Source organism: Danaus plexippus, chromosome 2, assembly GCF_018135715.1.
Source record: "Danaus plexippus chromosome 2, MEX_DaPlex, whole genome shotgun sequence".
NCBI classification, from domain to species: Eukaryota; Metazoa; Arthropoda; class Insecta; order Lepidoptera; family Nymphalidae; genus Danaus; species Danaus plexippus.
Window position 1 is genome coordinate 3,390,318 of NC_083537.1, and position 19,433 is coordinate 3,409,750.

General features: G+C 31.7%; 4 protein-coding genes across 4 annotated transcripts; 3 read left to right on the top strand and 1 right to left on the bottom strand.

The window, feature by feature from the left end:
* The first annotated feature begins 1,097 nt into the window (after positions 1–1,097).
* On the top strand, positions 1,098–3,610 carry LOC116765360 (homeobox protein Mohawk). Its single transcript, XM_032654822.2, has 4 exons — positions 1,098–1,230; positions 1,681–1,931; positions 2,134–2,293; positions 2,649–3,610. The coding sequence occupies exons 2-4, from the start codon at positions 1,822–1,824 to the stop codon at positions 3,207–3,209; spliced, it is 831 nt and encodes a 276-aa protein (XP_032510713.1). The 5' UTR covers positions 1,098–1,230; positions 1,681–1,821; the 3' UTR covers positions 3,210–3,610.
* Positions 3,611–4,075: 465 nt separating this feature from the next.
* On the bottom strand, positions 4,076–5,168 carry LOC116779561 (large ribosomal subunit protein uL10m). Its single transcript, XM_032673910.2, has 3 exons — positions 5,016–5,168; positions 4,441–4,950; positions 4,076–4,368 (listed from the first exon to the last, which is right to left on the bottom strand). The coding sequence occupies exons 1-3, from the start codon at positions 5,032–5,034 to the stop codon at positions 4,136–4,138; spliced, it is 762 nt and encodes a 253-aa protein (XP_032529801.1). The 5' UTR covers positions 5,035–5,168; the 3' UTR covers positions 4,076–4,135.
* A 325-nt stretch (positions 5,169–5,493) lies between these two features.
* LOC116779848 (angio-associated migratory cell protein) lies at positions 5,494–7,535 on the top strand. The gene is made up of 4 exons (XM_032674347.2): positions 5,494–6,327; positions 6,549–6,723; positions 6,859–6,975; positions 7,144–7,535. The coding sequence occupies exons 1-4, from the start codon at positions 5,716–5,718 to the stop codon at positions 7,446–7,448; spliced, it is 1,209 nt and encodes a 402-aa protein (XP_032530238.2). The 5' UTR covers positions 5,494–5,715; the 3' UTR covers positions 7,449–7,535.
* Positions 7,536–8,008: 473 nt separating this feature from the next.
* On the top strand, positions 8,009–18,143 carry LOC116779655 (large neutral amino acids transporter small subunit 1). The gene is made up of 5 exons (XM_032674046.2): positions 8,009–8,840; positions 13,243–13,461; positions 14,607–14,877; positions 15,307–15,631; positions 16,297–18,143. The coding sequence occupies exons 1-5, from the start codon at positions 8,558–8,560 to the stop codon at positions 16,687–16,689; spliced, it is 1,491 nt and encodes a 496-aa protein (XP_032529937.1). The 5' UTR covers positions 8,009–8,557; the 3' UTR covers positions 16,690–18,143.
* Positions 18,144–19,433: the final 1,290 nt, after the last annotated feature.

Genomic DNA, 19,433 nt, shown 5'->3' on the forward strand with positions numbered 1-19,433 from the left:
ATGCTGGGATAATTGCCAGGAAGAAGAAGAAGATACTGTCATGTGTGGCGATTTATGAATGAAAAACTATACTGTCTGTCAGTTTAACGATCGAAAACTAGTGTTAAAGGTAATGTTACTCGTAACTTTATGTTTAAATTCTATAATCAAGCTAGGAGCTAATTAGTGTTGCCCAAAATAAAAAATATATTTTCTGATTGCTAGCTCCGTATAAGATTAAATCTATACTTTATTAATATTAATTTGTCATCTAAAGAAAAATAAATTTTCTGTTTATGCTATAGTTTATAAATATATGAAGATAGCGCGACCCAATTTAATATCTTAATGTATCGAGTGAGGTATTATGACCTACATTTGTTTGTACCTAATAAGTAGATGCAATTTTATTACATAGAAAATCATATTTTCTTTATTATACATTGAAACAACTGCGTAATAATAAAACGTATTTTATTTTTAAATATAATACAGACTCCTTGTTTAATACATTATTAATGACTGAATAGATAATCCTAATGGATTATTGCTGCAAATCTTAGTAATGTTACGTAAAAAATGTAGTTATAAAATAACATTAATTTATATTTAATAACAAACTACTATTAGCCTGGAATCCTTTTTTAGAAATTATTTTGAAGAATTATAAATATAGAGACTTTATTAAAAGATAACTTGGTTAATTTTCTGCTATTCTTGATCTTTACAATTCCGTAATTACTTACACCTCATAATAAATTAATTATTGCAATTAGCTTGGAAAAACGAAACCATTGACTTCTAATTTCTAATCAATATTGTAATTATGACGTAATTAATATTAATGAGACATATATTTCAGAAGGAGGACTTACCTGATCAGATTGTTAATCAAATGCATTTATTTAAGTCCATATAAGAATCAACAATTTTAAATAACAGTTCTAGTTTCATTTCTAAACATTTGTATTGAATTACCAAATAAATGGTGGTGCATTCGCAATCAGACAGACTAAAGTTCGAGTAAAAGTTATAAATAGTTTAAACGATTTCAATCTAATCGAGAAAGCAATGAAAGCAGTAAATCTTTATTGTTTGTGTAGTGACAGCTTCTGTAATCATGTTTGAAGACATCGCGGGAGACGTCCTGAAATAACATGTATAGGAACGGAGTATCGCGCCCGCGCCGCGGCGCTGTCGTCACACGTTCGCCGCCATTTTCACACACCGCGCGAGCTTTCCCGCAAACAGGTATGTTGTAAGCGTTTTATGAAAATAACATTCCACACTGAATATAAAACAACGTTGCTATTATAATTGCAATTTTTTTATTGCAATTAAAAATCATATAATTCCAAATTATTCATTACATTCGAGAACAATGACCTCGACAACACGTAATACACGGCATGTTTTTTATTTTTTTGAACATTTCCAGAACAGTGATTCTAACTGGACTATCATAAAAACATAGCTAATCGACTCAGTTGACGTTAGACGCGGTTATATATATTTTTGATGTATTAATTTATAACTGAGAGACACTAACATCTAGATTCAAAGGAATGTGACCGTCATGTTTCTGTTACATCAACGCATTGGTTGAATACCAACAATGATCGCTCGATACATTTAGAGATGTTGGATTGTATTCCCTGTTTAACGATCTATTTGTGTCATGATGTCCTTATTTTTTAATAGATGAGCAACCATCCCCCGCAACGCCAGAGCATCGAGGAACGAGTTGTGTCGTAGGCAGCGCTGCTCGTCGCACGTGCTTGTACACCTAAAGAAATATATATCACGTGACAGTTTCAAATTATTTCATAAAGATCCTGCTAGATGACAGTTATTCAAAGGACTAGTGCGGCAAAAGTGGAAAAAATGGATGGTACTTCGAAAGAAGATAGTGCAAAATCAGCAAGACCAGTCAGGAATAGGAGATACACACGGTTAGAACAATGTTTATGAATCATTACTTTCAGTATTTCATAAATAATTGTCTTTGTGCGTCACACAAGTTTCAAGGACCATCAACTTCCTTTTGTCTCAAGTTTTGTAGTAACGATGACGTTTCCTATCTTTATATTTACCAGAAAACATGTTTTGTTTAAAATGTTACAAGGTAAAATGAACCTTGTGTATCATTTGCAGGAGATGCTTAGTGGCCGGCCAGCGTCCTCAGAAGAGGCTGTTCACTCCAGAAATAAAACGCTATCTCAAAGATTGGCTCGTCCGAAGAAGAGACAATCCTTACCCGAACCGCGAAGAAAAAAAACAATTATCGAGAGAGACGGGATTAACGTACATACAAGTCAGTATAAAGCAATATTAATGGTGATATTTAAACACAAAGCATCATGAGGGACCCTCTTGCAAGCATGTTATAAGCTGTATCCAACCTAATTGGCGTCCTGCCAAGATTTGCTATCTGTACCTAAATAGGCACTATTTTTGTCACCGCCAACTTTAATGTTTTACACGATTGTCTTTTCGCGAACATAATATGCCAATGTGTAGACATTGGATAAACGTCACCGAACCACCAGTGACCAAACATTGCATTATTATAAGGACACATTAATGTCAAAACGGAACAAATAAATTTTGGACAATAATAAAAAATTGTCAAAGATTTCTATCATCCAACCTTTCGTTTATTTTTCTAGATCTGCAACTGGTTTGCTAACTGGAGAAGAAAATTAAAGAACGTGAATGCTGATCGCAATCAACTCACGTGGGGTCATTTAATACGTACATACAACGACCGCGCCCAGGGCAACGTGGAGCAATTCAGCATCTGCTCAGACGACAGCATATGGAGCGAACCAGAACAATCCAGTCCGAACAACGAACAAGACTACGACGCGAGGTTCGAAAACAGCCCGGACTCGAATACTTCGTATAAACAAGACACAGAAGAAACATCACCGCCCTGCGAGAAATACGAAAGCTTCAACAATAATTCCAACGAGATAGAGAGATGCGATGATAATAATTGCGATAAGGTCATCACTAGTCCAGTACTTCTAAGCAAATGGCTGGAAAGCGCAGCTCGGTTCCAACCAAGCGAAACTAATTATTCTTGGTGGGCGGATGGGAGAAGACGAAAACAAGAACAAAAGGTCCAAAGAATAGTTATAAACACAATAAAACATGACAGGGATGAGGTCGAAGCAGCGATGGCACTTACAACGTTGGCATCAGCTAATTGTCTTACCGCTCCATAATATGCAAAGAATTTAAAAACCATTTCAAATATATTGAATGCGATATAGACTATGATTGTCTATGCATATCGAATGTATGTTTTATATATCAGCTATATATGATGAAACATTTAACATACCTAAGAAAATTCCTTTATATTCCAAGATAAGGAAAAGCTACTCCCTCATTGAAATTAATGTTATAATCCCTTTGCTCAAAACCGTGACATAATTAAGAATATAATATCTTTAATGTTAATTAATTTTAAATTTCGAATGTTTTGATCTCTTTAACATTATCTTTAGTCATAGAAAATACCAAAGATTGTGTTTTTTTTTTTAAATACACCATTTCTGTTGAAATAAATGAAGACTATCAATTTATATCCTGTAAACCAATTAAATTATGTAGAAAATTATAATGTAGCCTTATTTATAAATGAGCAGTTTTTAGAAAATTTTGTGTGATTGAAATGACGTAAAAATTTTTTTTTTCTAAATAACTATGTTAAAATTGCCATCCCTATAACTTCTCTAGAGAGGATACAAATGTGCCGTTAAAAACCGTAAAATAAGAATCAAATTAGTACGCAAATATCCACTGCTTTGTCTTAAAACCTAGTTTTGAACACTATATAATAATAGTAAAGATTAATAATAAAATGTTCTTCCAACTTTAAAGACTGGAATAAAATTTCTAATGCATGATCAAACTTCATTCGTAAACTGCACTATTTTAGATATTTATGTAACAAAAAATTACCTATATGTACTTTTTGACTAATACAAATAGGTCCATCTGTTTTTGAATGATACACAATCATTATAAGTGACAGGGATCACAGATTATAATTGTATTTACAGTAATTTGAAATTAAAACAAGATGACTATACTAATATTTTTATTATTTTTTATAAACCTAAATAATTCAGTAATTCTACTCTTATTAACTCTCTGTTTTATCTTTATTTCCACTATTGACAGGCGTGTTCTGTACTTCTATATGCTTTTCAAGATGAGACACCAACACTTGTTGATTTTGGTTCAACTGTCCAACAAGACAGGATGCAGCACTCTGTAGAACTGAGCACAGTTGACTCCTTGCTACCTCCAGACTCGGCAACTTACTAAACTGGACCAGCTCGTTCTTTGAAAGTAATTTATCATTAATAATCCCCGCTGGAAAATAATATGATTATTTATTAATAACAGATAATTAAAATGCTCTAAACAGTTGATTATACTACCAACCCATGACAACCATTTGAGGTGTCTTTTTGAGGATTTTAAACATCTTTGCTGCATTTTCTGGCTGTCCAAATATAATATTTTGATGACATGTAAACAAGTGATTAACAGCTTCATAACGAGTTCCTTTGGTTGCCATGCTTACAATTTTCTTTCCATAAGTTCTTAAATTCATATTATTCTTTTTAAGTGCAGCAAAAACTGGTGTTTTATCCTCCATACTTATTGAGTTCATGTGGAGAAACACCACCATTTTCGATGTGTTAAACCAGTTCAAACATTCTCTAGCCAATATTCTTTCAAAAGGGTTATCGATTTCTTCCTTTGAAAAGAGGACTTTTCCTTTATCACAAAGAAATATATCTGGCAAAGAGCTCTTTTTAGGTCCATAGTGAGGTTTGGTCAAGTCGAGTAAAAGTTGCTTTTCAAAGTGAGGTTTTCGTGGTTTTTGGATATTAACTTTTCCCCGGAATCGTTTTGCCAATAAAAATGAAGCAGGTGTCTCCAGTAACGCTAAAACATTTATTTATACTATTATCATGTCAACTTTTTAAGAGTCTATGCCACACAAGTTTTACCTTTTTTCACTAGAGCCATGTTGTTAAGTCTTATATCTAAGCGGTTTTTGCTATTTAAATAATATTATTATACTCATAAAATAACCTTAAATTTTATGACAATTAACTTTTGACAACTTCGTCTTATGTCAATAATATATAATAAAAGCATTAAGTATTTTTGAATGCTGATACTTTACTTACATAAAGATTATCGTTTTATTGCAAATGAGATTTAGATCATTTATATTTTATATGAACACATTATCAAACATGGACATGGTCTAATGACCACATCTGTATATTAAATTTTTAATTAAAGTTGAGAGACGTCCTTTATAGAAAACATAGACTAAACGTCGTTTCAACAATAGAAAATCTATTTTTTTTATTTATTCCGTGCATAATAAAGGGGGTACCTTTTCAATAGTCAACAATTTTCTGGTACTTGGAACAGATAACATATTAAACCACAGTAGCTTTGGAAGAAAATACTGTCACATATGACAATCGTTAATAATAACAATAACATGTGATTCAGATATTTTAATTAAAGCATACAAGAATGGTAATTGAAAATAATTCACAAAAAATATTTCGAAGTGTATTTAATTTGATTATCAAAAACTGAATTTATCACTTACTTGCCTTTTCTAAAAGTTTAAGAGGTTAGACTTCTGTACGAATTATACCTAAGCTTAATTAAAGTATAGATTTAATTATGAGAGGACTATCAGAAGATACACCGCCATCCTCTATAAATGGCGATGAAATCACCGGGATGGATGACGACGGGATATATTTCGAGGAGATTGAAGAAATACAATTTGATGATGAGGAAATGGTTGATGACCAAGAGGAGGAGGATACGGAAATGATTAGACCAGAAGACCATGCCATTACAGTGTTTAACAAACATAACGGTTCAGTTTTTTGTTGTGACTTTCATCCAAATGGTAAGATTGCTGTAACCGGTGGGGAAGATGACAAAGCATACGTGTGGTCTACAGAAACAGGGGATGTATTAATGGATTGCATAGGACATAAGGATTCAGTTATCTTCGTCGGATTCAGCTTTGATGGAACCTTTCTAGCTACAGTTGATATGTGCGGATTAATAAAAGTATGGAAGGTTAATTTGGAAGAAAATCAACAAGAACCATGGTCTGTGGTATTTGAATATGAGGCGGATGATCTAAGTTGGGGTTCATGGCATTTTGGAGCTAGAGTACTCATATGTGGGGCAGTTACAGGTGATATATACATTTTCAAAATTCCATCTGGAGATACCAAGGTTCTACAAGGGCACAACATCAGAACTGAATGTGGGAAGGTAGGTTTAACAAATTTTGTTTTTTGTTACAATGATCAAACCAATACCAGGGATATTAGAACCATCACCACTTTAACACTATATTCTAGTACTTATATACATTTCTCTAAAACTGTGCACTGACTATAGTATTCCAAGAATAGAATAGATAAATCATTTTATGCAAGCACTTACTAGTTATAAATTTTGACCAATATTAATACAATAATAACTATGTACAGATGTTCCATGATGGTGTCCGTCTTGCAGCTGGTTATGAAGATGGTACTGTGAAGGTTTGGGATCTCAAAACGGCCACTGTTGTATCACAGATACCACCTGGAATCCATCAAATAAGAGTCACAGCTGTAGATACACATCCAGATAACAGTCTCATGTTATCTATAGCTACTGATGGTGAGAAAATAATTATATATATATATATATACTAAAATTTGTATACTAATTTTTAATTAACTGCCCTCTCCTTCAGATGAAGTCGTACTTTTAAGAAAAAGTATAAGAATTTTTTATGAATATATTGCATTACAGGTAAAGCAGTCATGACAACATCAAGTAACGGCAAAGTTGTTGCACAGATGGAAGCGGAGAATGATTTAGAAGTTGTTGCTTTTTCACCGGACCCACAGCTTGGATATTTTGCTTTAGGTACTTTATTGTTGTAAATTCCAAAAAAAGATATATTTTTTTAATCAGATTCAGTTGATGATACATAACCTATACATTGTTATTCATTAAAAAAAAAATTCAGACCTATATAAATTAAAACGTTATTGACATACAAATACATATGTTCTGTAATTAATCGATTTCCAGGTACTCTTAACGGCTCGGTGACGATATGGGACACGGCGCGGCAAATGTTACGGCACCATTGCGCCAAATCGCAGGAGTCCGACGGCGTCACTAAAATGCTATGGATCAAAGACGAAGTAGTTACTGGCTGTCTGGACGGATCCGTGCGCGTGTACGAAGCGCGATCCGGCAATCGACGACTCGTCCTCACGGGACACTGGTCGGAAATACTGGATCTTACTTACAATGAAAAAGAAAAACTCATACTGACAACCTCAGATGACGGCACCGCGAGGATATTCAAATACAACGAAAAAACCGAATAGAATTGCTTTTTATAAATATATTTTTATACATACAATGTATTTCTGTTTATAATGCGATATTAATAAACACTGTTACGTTCATATTTATTTATTTCTTTTATTCATTTGTCATAGTAAATTGAATCATCATTCAAGCATACGTTTTTGATAGGTGATACATATATTATCGTTAACATATGGGACGAGCTCGAAAGATGTGGTTCAGTCATTCACCTCGTATTATAACGAAATAGCTTACATCCGCACTCATACATCAGAGTTTAAGTCTCGTAAGTCTTATCACGAAGGATGTAAGATTGTTATCAGTATCTAAAATAGTAAATTAAGGAACAATACCAAAGTGTGCTAACCGCACACGTGGTTTTGTGGAGCATGAAAGAGACGGAAGAATCCGTTGTTCAAACTTGGCAATGAATTCGTGGGATGCTATTGAAATTTAAAATCAACTCTACTCTAAAAGTGGAAAGACTGAGAATAGCTTACAGCGCCGTTATATTTATTCCGTTCTTGACATCGAGGCTTATTTAGACGGTAGACTGGCGGGCTCGTGGTTAACTTGCAAAGTAAATGAATAGTATAGTGGGGACGGGGATTGTAGAACGTGTTCACGGTGCCGCCGGCCGCGACAGGCCGTCATTACGATCGTTACCGCGCTGATATATCCTGTGTTTAATCAGTTTATTTTTATAATTTCATCGTTTTTATATTAGATGTGTCCAAATATATTTAAAAAAGGCATTTATATTTAACAATTCTGAATATTTTAACCTTTTCGAAACTTAAAAGTAGGTTACATACGTGTGAATAATTAATTATTGTGTTTTATATTAAGTCGTGTTATCAACAGCTGTTCTGTTGTTCACCGCAATATAAACGTGTTATCAGGACTTATAATATTAAAGGGACGTTTGTATTGTTTTTGGGATCCCACGTGGTGTTTCCCGCGGCAGCTTAGCGCAGTGTGATGCAATATTTGGATGACGGGCAAACAGTTTCCGCATCAGACTTAAGTTGCGGTTAGGCCATGTGTGTGCCGTATTGAGTTGACCTACAAGTTTTACTTACTTAAGGACTATTTTGTTACCGTTGACCTTATTTTATTTTATACAATGGCAAAAGTTTCGGCTACTGAAGGTTTGGCTCCCAAGCCCATGGACGTTGGGGAAAGGGGAGACAACGCTGAGAACCAATCAACTGAAGGAGTTCGTATGAAGAAGGAATTGAGTTTACTGAATGGAGTCGCGATTATTGTTGGAGTGATAGTGGGGTCGGGGATCTTCGTGTCCCCTAGTCATGCCTTACAACGTGCGGGATCAAAGGGCATGTCCTTAATAATATGGGTTCTTTCAGGACTTCTGTCTATGATTGGAGCACTTTGCTATGCAGAACTAGGTAAGTGTGATTTTTTAAAATTCCATTTAATTAGGAACACTAATTATTGGCTATCACTAAGAGGAGTGTGAATAAGGTGTTCTGGCACAATTTAAGAATTTAGGTATACTATGTATGTACTATGCCTAAAAAATTTCAATATTATTTTTATATGTACATGGCAATGAACTTAAAATGTGTAGCCGATGTCTTTATTTTCGAAGTTTTTTTTTCACAATTTTCCAATTTTCCACCTTAGAGAATTCTAATAAGAATTGAATATTTAATTTATTGTGTACATACATATGTATACCAAATTAATCACATTTGACGAGGATAATTGTAAATGAATGTTAATTATAAATGATAATGAGGATAATTTTATAGTAAAATTCATACCTTACAATTAATTTATAATTTCAAAAATTAATAAACATACATATCATCTAAATGGATGATATCCTGAATCATTTTATTTGAATCGCTTAAATTTTTAACGATGACCGGCACCAGGCTTATTGAATTCTATATAGTTACCTATTGGACTGCAAAAAACACAAAGTTTTTGTAAAATTATTAACTTCAATTTGTCTTTATTATTTACAAAATATAATTATCGCTTTCAACAACTCTCGTTTTCGCGAGACATGCATTAACAATGCGTAAACGCTCAATACATAAAACCCATACGAATTTCGATCTTGGCCTATATTTTTATCGTAATGTTAAAAATAAATAAACAGTTTGAGTCATCGGCCACCACGATGATACTGGCGATTGAAATACGGAATGTTTAGACTGCATATTTAAAACAGGGGTAGATACAACATGACGTACCGCTAAATATAAAATTAGTGACGTTTAAATGACTACCATAATTCTCAGTTATTGCAGCCGTCTATCACCAAAGGAAAATTAATCGATTAAACTCAAATACTCTCTGTTTACTAGACCATTGTAAACAAATAAATACATTTAATATTAAAATATAACATTTTGAAGCTTTAAAATTAAATGAATCATATTAAAACTAAGTTTGATAAAGTCAAAACGTCGTTTTCAAAGTATCTATTAAAAAAAAATACGAATATGTTTAAGTACAGAATTAAGAAACGATTACTTCTTAGTAGTACAAGAACCCGTGGTCGTGGTAAAAGTAAGCAAGACAGGAATTTCGACCAAATAATCTATTATTACTGAATTTTTTTTCAAAAACTAATAGTTAAGTGAGAAACGTCGAACTAATTTATTACCATTTTATAACCTTACGGCTGTATCTTCATTGAAGTTTTACTAATATAGTTATACTCTCTCGACGTAAGTGGGTATTCCCAACTTGATCTTTGTGACTAAAATGACACATTCTGTCGTCACTCTTCCCAATAAGTCAGTTTTTATAAGGTTATTTCGATTACAAATCTTATTTCACTTCCAATCGAAAGATGTATAACATATTTAAAAAGTAATATAGATAAAAAAGAAATGAATAGTTCAGTATGAGAAGAAAACGTTCAGAAATGTAATATTTATAATAAACGGTTAGAATATTTATAGGTAGAGGTATAGGTAATTGCATCTAATATCAACCTACATTATGGCTGAGGAAAGTTTATTAACAACTATATTTTCCAACAGCTTTTACTCGTTGGAAATTTACAGTAAGTACTACTGAGTATATCGTAATAAGTACTCAGTACTGACAGTCAATAAGTATTGTATAAAAATCGTTAAGCCTTTATTTATTTAACTTTTGCGAAGCGGAAACAAATGCAGTATATTTGCAATATGGAATTATTTTTCATGATTCTTGTGTATTATTAATCGTTTTTGAATATAATGTGGGATGTATATTCAAAATATGTAATTAGTTTACATTTTAACTCGACATGAATGCTTAAACAAAGTATAATTATGGTAATATTTTTGAAGCCTTTAGTGAATTATCCTCGTAGGCAGCTATTACCTATTTCCCTTCGTCTTATCAGTACTTGTAGTATTAATACTGTGACAGGCATTTGAATAAAAATAACTTGTATTTTTCTATTTAATTATCGCATATAAGTTTACAGTAACTATTTCAACCCGTTTTCATATCACAGGAATTCTAAATAAGTGTAGATAAAAGATTAAGTACTAACTGATTGTTGTTGTTTTTAATTTAAACGTTTGTTTTTTTACGGTGTTGATCATAAATAGAAGGAACATAAAATAACCGATTTATTCCTTATCGGGATGTCCGATAAAAGAAGCACTTGTGTTGCATTAATAGGCTGGAAGTCAATTAAAATGCTACAACACTTCGTAAATCACATACTATGATTCAAATACTTACTCCTACCTTTTTTTTATGAAATATTTATCCTTTGATTTTTATCATTAACTTTATATTTCAATAAAGGTCGTAATAGATCGAAAATCCGAATGAAATTTGTTATGTATTTATAAGATCATAAAAATACCTGTAGCAATTTTTTATAATTTTTTAAATTAGACTTAATAACATATAGCAAATTAAATGCTACCAAAAAAATATAAAATTTGTAGTAACATTGTAATATAAAAAAAAAAAAAACATTCGCCTACAACGCTCGTTGCCAATACATCAGACAGTTATTCTGTTAAAGATTATGTGTAAATGATTATACTGAAAACATTGTTTTCCTTACATTCAATGCTCGTTTTTTTTTTTTGACATTCAGCAATTCCAGAGTTTAACTTGATAAGTCCAAACTCCAAAAGCTAAGCAACCGCATACATTTTAGACTAGGTAAATTAGTACGTAACAGACATTACTTATGGTTTATATTCTGAATTTATACTATACTACTACTATACTATAGTATAACATAGCGAACGATGGAGGAACTTATTTTCAGTTTTCTCTTTTCGGTCTTCGATGTTGCTGAAATAATATTTTCCACGTTACTTTATGCGAAATCTACTACCAGTCAAAAAATACTTACCCTTCCAAGATTAGACATTATAAATTTTTCACATTATTATACATTTACACAACTTTCCAAATGTAATAAATATTTTATTTAAGACACGGTCCACAAAAGAAAATGGACGCTAATTTTTTTTGTACCATTCCCGTTTCAAAATAAGTTTCCGTGAGATGTAACGGTTTCTTTACTTTTTTATACTTTTTTTTTTACTTTTTAATTTATAACCTGTTTGTCTGGAGTCGGGACTAAAAAGGTTAATTATGGAAGCCTGTTCTTGAAACAGTAACATAAGATTGAACTTGATTATTCAAGTGATTTAAATTCTGTATGTGGAATATTATTCCTTCAAGTATAAAACAAACATACAAACGAGGTATAGCGTTCTCACATTTGTTTTGTGCAGATGTTAAATGTAATGACCTTCAAAAATCTAAATAACCCTTATTTTATTCAAATGAAAACTGGAATTCCTTTAAATTATTCCCTTTCGACCCCCACAGTGTACGAATACAAAGCTCTTTGTAGTGAATATAATAAAAGCTTTTGGAGATGTGTATAGCTCCAGACTACGTATAGATTGATTTTTTTGGCATTCATAATTTTATTGGAAACCAAAGTGTGGCTTGGTGACACCGCAACAATAAGTAGTAGCGATTCATTTATATAATCATATTTTTAATAAAAGCTATGATGAGTTAATTGAATTAATTTTTTTTAGGTAATAAATCTTTTATTATATATTTTAACGCGATTTTCAGGAGATTGCAGAGCATCCTACTCGTGTTGACGAGTTGTCCATGAAGTGACCATGTATATTTACTTGGAGTGTGTCTTAAAGCAAATAATATTATCTATTCTGTCTTTTGAAATTACATAAAGCTTTTTTGCTTTTCTGATCGTGAACCGTTTAGCTTCCCTTCTATAAGCTGGGTTAAAGACATCCCATCAACGATGTTAATCAAATAAGTGATACTCGACTAGGTCATTTTGGCATAAGATTCTTTATTCTGACAACTAAATTGAAGTTAATGAAATAAAACAGATTATAATTGCGTAATTTTTTATGTTAGATTCAGAGTTTAATCCCTACATTATTGAGGCTCTTTATTTGCATGGCGTTTCGTTTTACGACATTTGTAAATCCAATATAGTTAAAAATATTCTAAATATATAATGTTTTTTTACTGCGATCTATCACCGAATGCCTTATTATCTTTCTCTTATACTGCAAGATTTTTTTATATAATGATTCTATTGAATATAAATTTATTATAATTAATTGTCTAAAACGTTCCATTTTAAAAATGTCTTTATTCGTGTCTAAATCGCAATATCCTTTGAAAATTCATAAACTCTTAAACACTAAATTCAGCTCTTTAAACACCATACATTATAGGACCTTGTGACACTTATAGGTATAGGTATAACCTTATCTGATTAAGCCCACACTAATATATAAAGATTTTATATTCCAGGAACAATGATTCCCAAATCTGGTGGAGACTACGCTTACATCGCCGAGGCCTTTGGTGACTTACCAGCATTCCTCTACCTCTGGGTGGCGTTGTTTATCTTAGTTCCAACGGGGAATGCGATCACAGCCTTAACATTTGCGCAGTATATCCTGAAACCTTTCTGGCCAGTCTGCGAACCACCATCGGATGCTGTCATCCTTGTAGCTGCTATTGTCACATGTAAGTATATTATATATATAAAAAAAAAATATTCTCAATCCTCGCTAGAAAGCATTAATGCAACAATTCTCAGTGTTGCATCATTTGATTCAACATTGAGATCCACTCACGAGAAATTTGTTGCGTATTTTGTAAACTAAAACATAACCTCAACCTCACTGAAATTAATAATTTAAATTTGTTGTAATTCGTGTGGATTGCAATAAAACAATAAATGTTCAGTGTTTAAAAATAAGTTAAGGTTGATGCAATATACTAAAATGATGTCTTCTGGCATAAGGAATGTTCTAGAGAAAATAATAATAAAAGGTCTTTAAACACGGCTGTATATAAGTTCGATGTTTCGAAATATGACTTAAGAATACCATCCGCCGAAAACATCACGTTGTATGAAATAAAACATTTCGATTCCAAGAATTTTTGCCATCTCTTTTTAATCATTATTATCATTGTGCACATGGAAACTTAATTTTAAAGTCGTAAAGATATTCGCCTCGAGGTGAACGTACGGAGATCAATTACTTTTTTGACAACTTACATAATACATATATACGTAAGAAACGTATCGAGCCTTCCCGGTATCGCGGTTCGAAGAAGTTTTCTTGATTGTAATATTAAGAGAAAAATAAAAAATGTATGCATCAATCACATAAAAAATCAGCACGCAGTAATATTTATGGCTGGATATACAGCGTCAATATTTTATATGGATATTTTTCTCGCACAATACATATCACATGACAATAACCATGAATGTATCCAGGGTCTGTGCAACTCTTTATTTACTTGGCACGGTGCTGATTGTGCCTGACAGGATAATGACATCCTACCGCTTCATACCAACACGTACTCCGCCCGAAATAACTGACAACGAAATAAAGGCGCATAATGATTTTAAAGCATCCTATATTTCAATCAAATCATATATATTGGCTACTTTCGAAAAGTTCCTTAATTTTTTAGGTCACAACTCCAGCTTTAAAATAGTTAAGCGAATAAGCGAAAGACAATTATAAATTTTAACTAAGGTATCATTTATTTATCTTTCGATCGACCTATTTATTTAGGTTTGACAAATATTCTATTTCTGTTTTGTAATTGTATAAATTATTTTTGCTTAATTATTTATAACATCTTTGTTACAGGTTTTCTCACAGCTTTAAACTGCTACAATGTTAAATGGGTGACACGTGTTCAAGATTCCTTCACAGCTGCCAAAATATTGGCTCTATTGTTGACGTTCATAGCTAGTTTAGTGTACTTGTTCTCTGGGCACACGGAAAATCTGGAAAACATCATGCAGGGTACCATCACGGAGCCGGGTAGTATAGCCATCGCTTTCTACGCGGGCCTATTCTCGTACTCAGGATGGAATTATCTCAACTTTGTCACTGAAGAATTACAAGATCCTTACAAGTGAGTTGTATTATAATTATTGATTCATAATTTTAATCTATATATAAAGAAAACGATATATCTGTTTGCAAATTAAAGGTACATAATTTTTTTATAGCAGTTTTGGTTATGTAAGTCATTTCAGCACATCACGAACTTTTTTATTTTCTTTCTCCTTGTCTACCTTTCTGTTTCTTTGGGTATTTACTTAGAAACTTTGAGCCCACGCAAAGAGAACGTAATAAGAATTTAAAGGACTTAAAATATAAAATAACATGTTATGTAGAATATTTTAACCGACTTCCGTTTAAGAATGAAGCCGGAAACAGTTTTTTTTTATTGAAATTGTAGTAAGAACCTAAGTATATTATTTGAGATGTTTATTTTATTGAAGTAATCCTCGCGCATGGCTTTAAATGATTTAAATATATTTTTCATCTTCATTTCCAGGAACCTGCCCCGAGCGATCTGCATTTCCATGCCTGTGGTGACGCTCGTCTACACGCTAACAAACTTCGCCTTCTTCGCTGTTCTCAGCAACAACGAGATGATAGGTTCAAACGCCGTGGCTGTGACCTTCAGTGATAAAATACTGGGAGTCATGTCCTGGATCATGTCCATCTTCGTCGCTCTATGTACATTCGGATCTCTGAACGGAGCTATATATGCCTCCTCCAGACTCTTCTTCGTCGGAGCCCGCAATGGACATCTTCCTTTAGCAATTTCTCTGATAGACGTTAAAAGACTGACACCAGTGCCTTCGTTGATATTTATGGTAAGTTAAAAATTAAAAAAAACGAAATCAATTAGTTAAAATGTTTTAAATTGTTAAGTACTGAAAAATTTCTCTTACTTCTCTTAAACAAGAGAATCAAGTATAACTACAAAGAACACAGTATACAGGGTGATATTTATTTTTGAAAAATTGTTCTTGCAAAAAAACTCTTTTTACTTAATCGTTTTGATCTATATGGATAATAAAAAATAATTAACTTTCTAGTATCGTAGTATAGCAGATGCTTATATATATATATATACATATATATATGTACAAACCTGAATAATAAAAAGTTATATATATTGACACACTCGTTATGTTAATTTTGTTGCGATGTTTTGATATCCTTGACTTAGTAGCATGAATATTTTAAAACAAGATAATATTGTTCACTGATGTAAATGTGTATATTGTAATTCTTAATAGTTTTATATTTTCCAAAGAGGTTTTCGTAAATTTCTAATTCTAATCAAATCTTTAGTGGAACACTTCTTTGGCCACGAGTCCGAGAGTTGTTTAGCTTGAAAATTACTTATAAGATTATTATATCTAGAAATTAAGTTTATTTATCTATATTCTAAGCAAATATACGATATATATTTATGTCTGATTTAAATTATCTACATAAAATTTTATTGAAAACAATATATTTTATATTCCAGTGCATCGTGACATTGGTGCTGTTAATGTCAAACAACGTCCAGTCCCTGATAGTGTACGTAACGGGTGTGGAAGCTCTGTTCATAATCTGCTCTATATCCGGCCTGCTATGGCTGCGGTACACCCAGCCGACGGCTCAACGCCCCATCAAAGTGAACCTGCTCCTGCCGATAGCGTTCCTCGTGATAGTCACGTGCCTCGTCGTATTCTCTTGTTTCACACAGCCGGTAGAGGTCGGCGTCGGCGTCGCATTTATAGCTTTAGGTGTACCAGTGTTCTGTGTGTTCATAATGTGGAAAAATAAACCATCTTGGATGGTGAATGTGTGCAATTCCTTCAACGTGGCCTGCTCTAAAATGTTCCTGTGCCTGCCGGAGAACTCCAAGGAGTTATAATTTTGTATAGTCCTTTAAACTATCTGTTGTCAATTTTAGAATAAACTGTATTAGGAATGACTAAGTTTGTATTAGACATCGAAATTGTAATAAATTTCTTATATTTAAATAAAAATTCCTTTCATTAATTTATATAATTAGACGGTAATAAATGACAGATTATACAATGTTATTTTAAAAACCGAAGTCATAAATGTCTTTATTAAATCTAAAGATGTTGTTTAGCTTTCCATAGTTTTCTAGAATGTTCTAGATTATATACAATTAGGAAATTTAAAACAATACATACATATGTCAAAGCTTAATGAAAAGTTATTTACTGTTTTGCAAAGAAAATCAATATCATTCACAAATAATTATATCAAAAACAATATATACGTGGATTGAAGAGCATTTTAGTTTTTACATGTTTGAAATATTAATTCTGTATAATTCTTTCAACTTCATCATTCCCACTTTTTGACTGGTGTCAGATTATTATTAACGCTCATTAAATCAAAATGTAGCTTAAATTGTTTTTATAAGAACAACAATGTCACATAAAAAAGAAAAGATAAATATATCATTAATTTACATTAATAACTGATACTGACCTCAAAATATTCTTACAGTTTTGGCTGTGATATTAAATTTATAAAAGCCTAACAGATGGCGCCACCGTCATAATATGACAGTTAAAATATCCTCCTTAGACGATAATATGCACTGCGCTTTTATTGGCAAAATATGTTATTAATTTAAAATTCTACTTAAAATTAATAATTTTTGATTAAAAAAAAGTATTTCCTATATGATGCACTACCATTTGGATTTACTACCATAGAGAAAAATATAATTACCATCATTATTAGACTTCCTATAACGAGATTTCCTAGAGAGTAACATAGGGACATTAAATGATCCTTGAAACAAGTCCTACATATGTCGTTTTTATATTATTTGGTATAAAATACGGAATCTATATTAATACTATCACTTATTTTATGCTTTATAAAAATATATTCATTATAAGTAGTGTCTTAAAATATGATTATTTAAACTCTTTGGTATAAAACTACATAGTTTATACATATTCTCGATTTTAAAATTACACCATCAAAATATATCTATGCAATCTTTTTGAGCACTTGGTTTAAAAAAGTAGGTCACTTAAAATTGTTGAAAAAAAACCTGAAGATATGTTTTGTATGAATTGTGAATAACGTTCTAAATACAAAACAATGGTTAAATGAATAAATTTTTTGAGATCATGATGTTTTTTTTTACATTTAAAATTATCAAATGTTTGTTTTGATTGAAGACCCATTTGTACTAATAAATGCAATTCTATGTAACAAATAAATGCCTGAGTATATAAATATATATTAATTATGGAAATAAATAATATTACCGGCAAGAAATATTGGTCTTGCTATTGGAATTAGATCATGTGATAATTAAAAAATATTTTAATATATATTTCGTTTCTTTATTATTGATAAATAAACATCGTAGTTAAGCATAAACCCAAGTTAAAAGATTATAAAGAAAAGACCAAATATTTACTGAAGAAGCTCTTAGTCGTTTGTGTTTTGAAACAGTTTGTCTTAATTCTTAATGTTAGGCATTTATTTTAGTAATGTCCTACAAAATGGCTGAAGCCAGCATTCACAGCTGTCAAATACAAGTTGTCATTCAAACATTGTCATCACAAAATTAACATTACTTCAGTATTATAATAAATTATAAATATGTCATTACTATTATTGTGTTTAATATAATTAATATATATTTATATTTTTACTACATAACTTAAATTTAGTATCGGGTTACCCAAATTTTATCACGGCAATATCCTCAGGTACATTAATTATAATCAGCCAATAAAATTATTCTAAGGATTATAGAATATTGTAATAAGTACCCCAGGGATGACGCCACATTTAACAGTTGTCCAAAATGTTACTTTGGCGATGATTTTTTAAGGAGTGCTTATGATTTGTACAAAGTACAAAAGAGGATGAACAAATCATAAATCATGAAAAAATCAAGGCCTACAAACGCCTGATTTTAAAAAAGATTTTTCATGTATATTTAAAGAATTTAACTCATAATTAGGGAATTTTATATAAATTACAGACCCTCACGACAAATCTTATAACAATAATTGTTAATGTCGTACTGTGAATTAGTTTACCTACCGCATACAAGATGGCGCTGTTGAATAAATATTTGAAACTCAAGCACTAATTTTTTTAAGAATTCACCTTCAGGATTACAATCAGTTTTGGTTTAAAATGAACTTCAAATATGATAAAGAGCAATTTTAATAAAGAACGGCCTTATCATGATAATCCAATAGATATTAAATAACAATCACGTCTTCTAGTTGCTTTTCCTTGAAGTATTGAACGTACGTAATCGCAAAAACGGTACTGCAAAAGCAATGAAGCTTAGCAGTGACACGAATTCTGGCCATGCACGTTGTCTCAATATAAATGGAAGTGTTACAACAATTGCTGAATTACGTGCCTTCAGATCTAGGAAAAACCTTTTGCTTACATTTCAAGAACATCACTATAATCGGTTTTCAGTAAAAAAAAAATGAAATTCAATTATTTGATAAAATTAATACGTGTCAAAATATTTAAGAAGATTAGATTTATTTTTATTGGTAGATACTATCATAACAGAAACATACAATTCGTTTTTCTCAAGGCTTCTATTTACACAACATTAAGGGGTTGATTAGTAAATAATCTTTC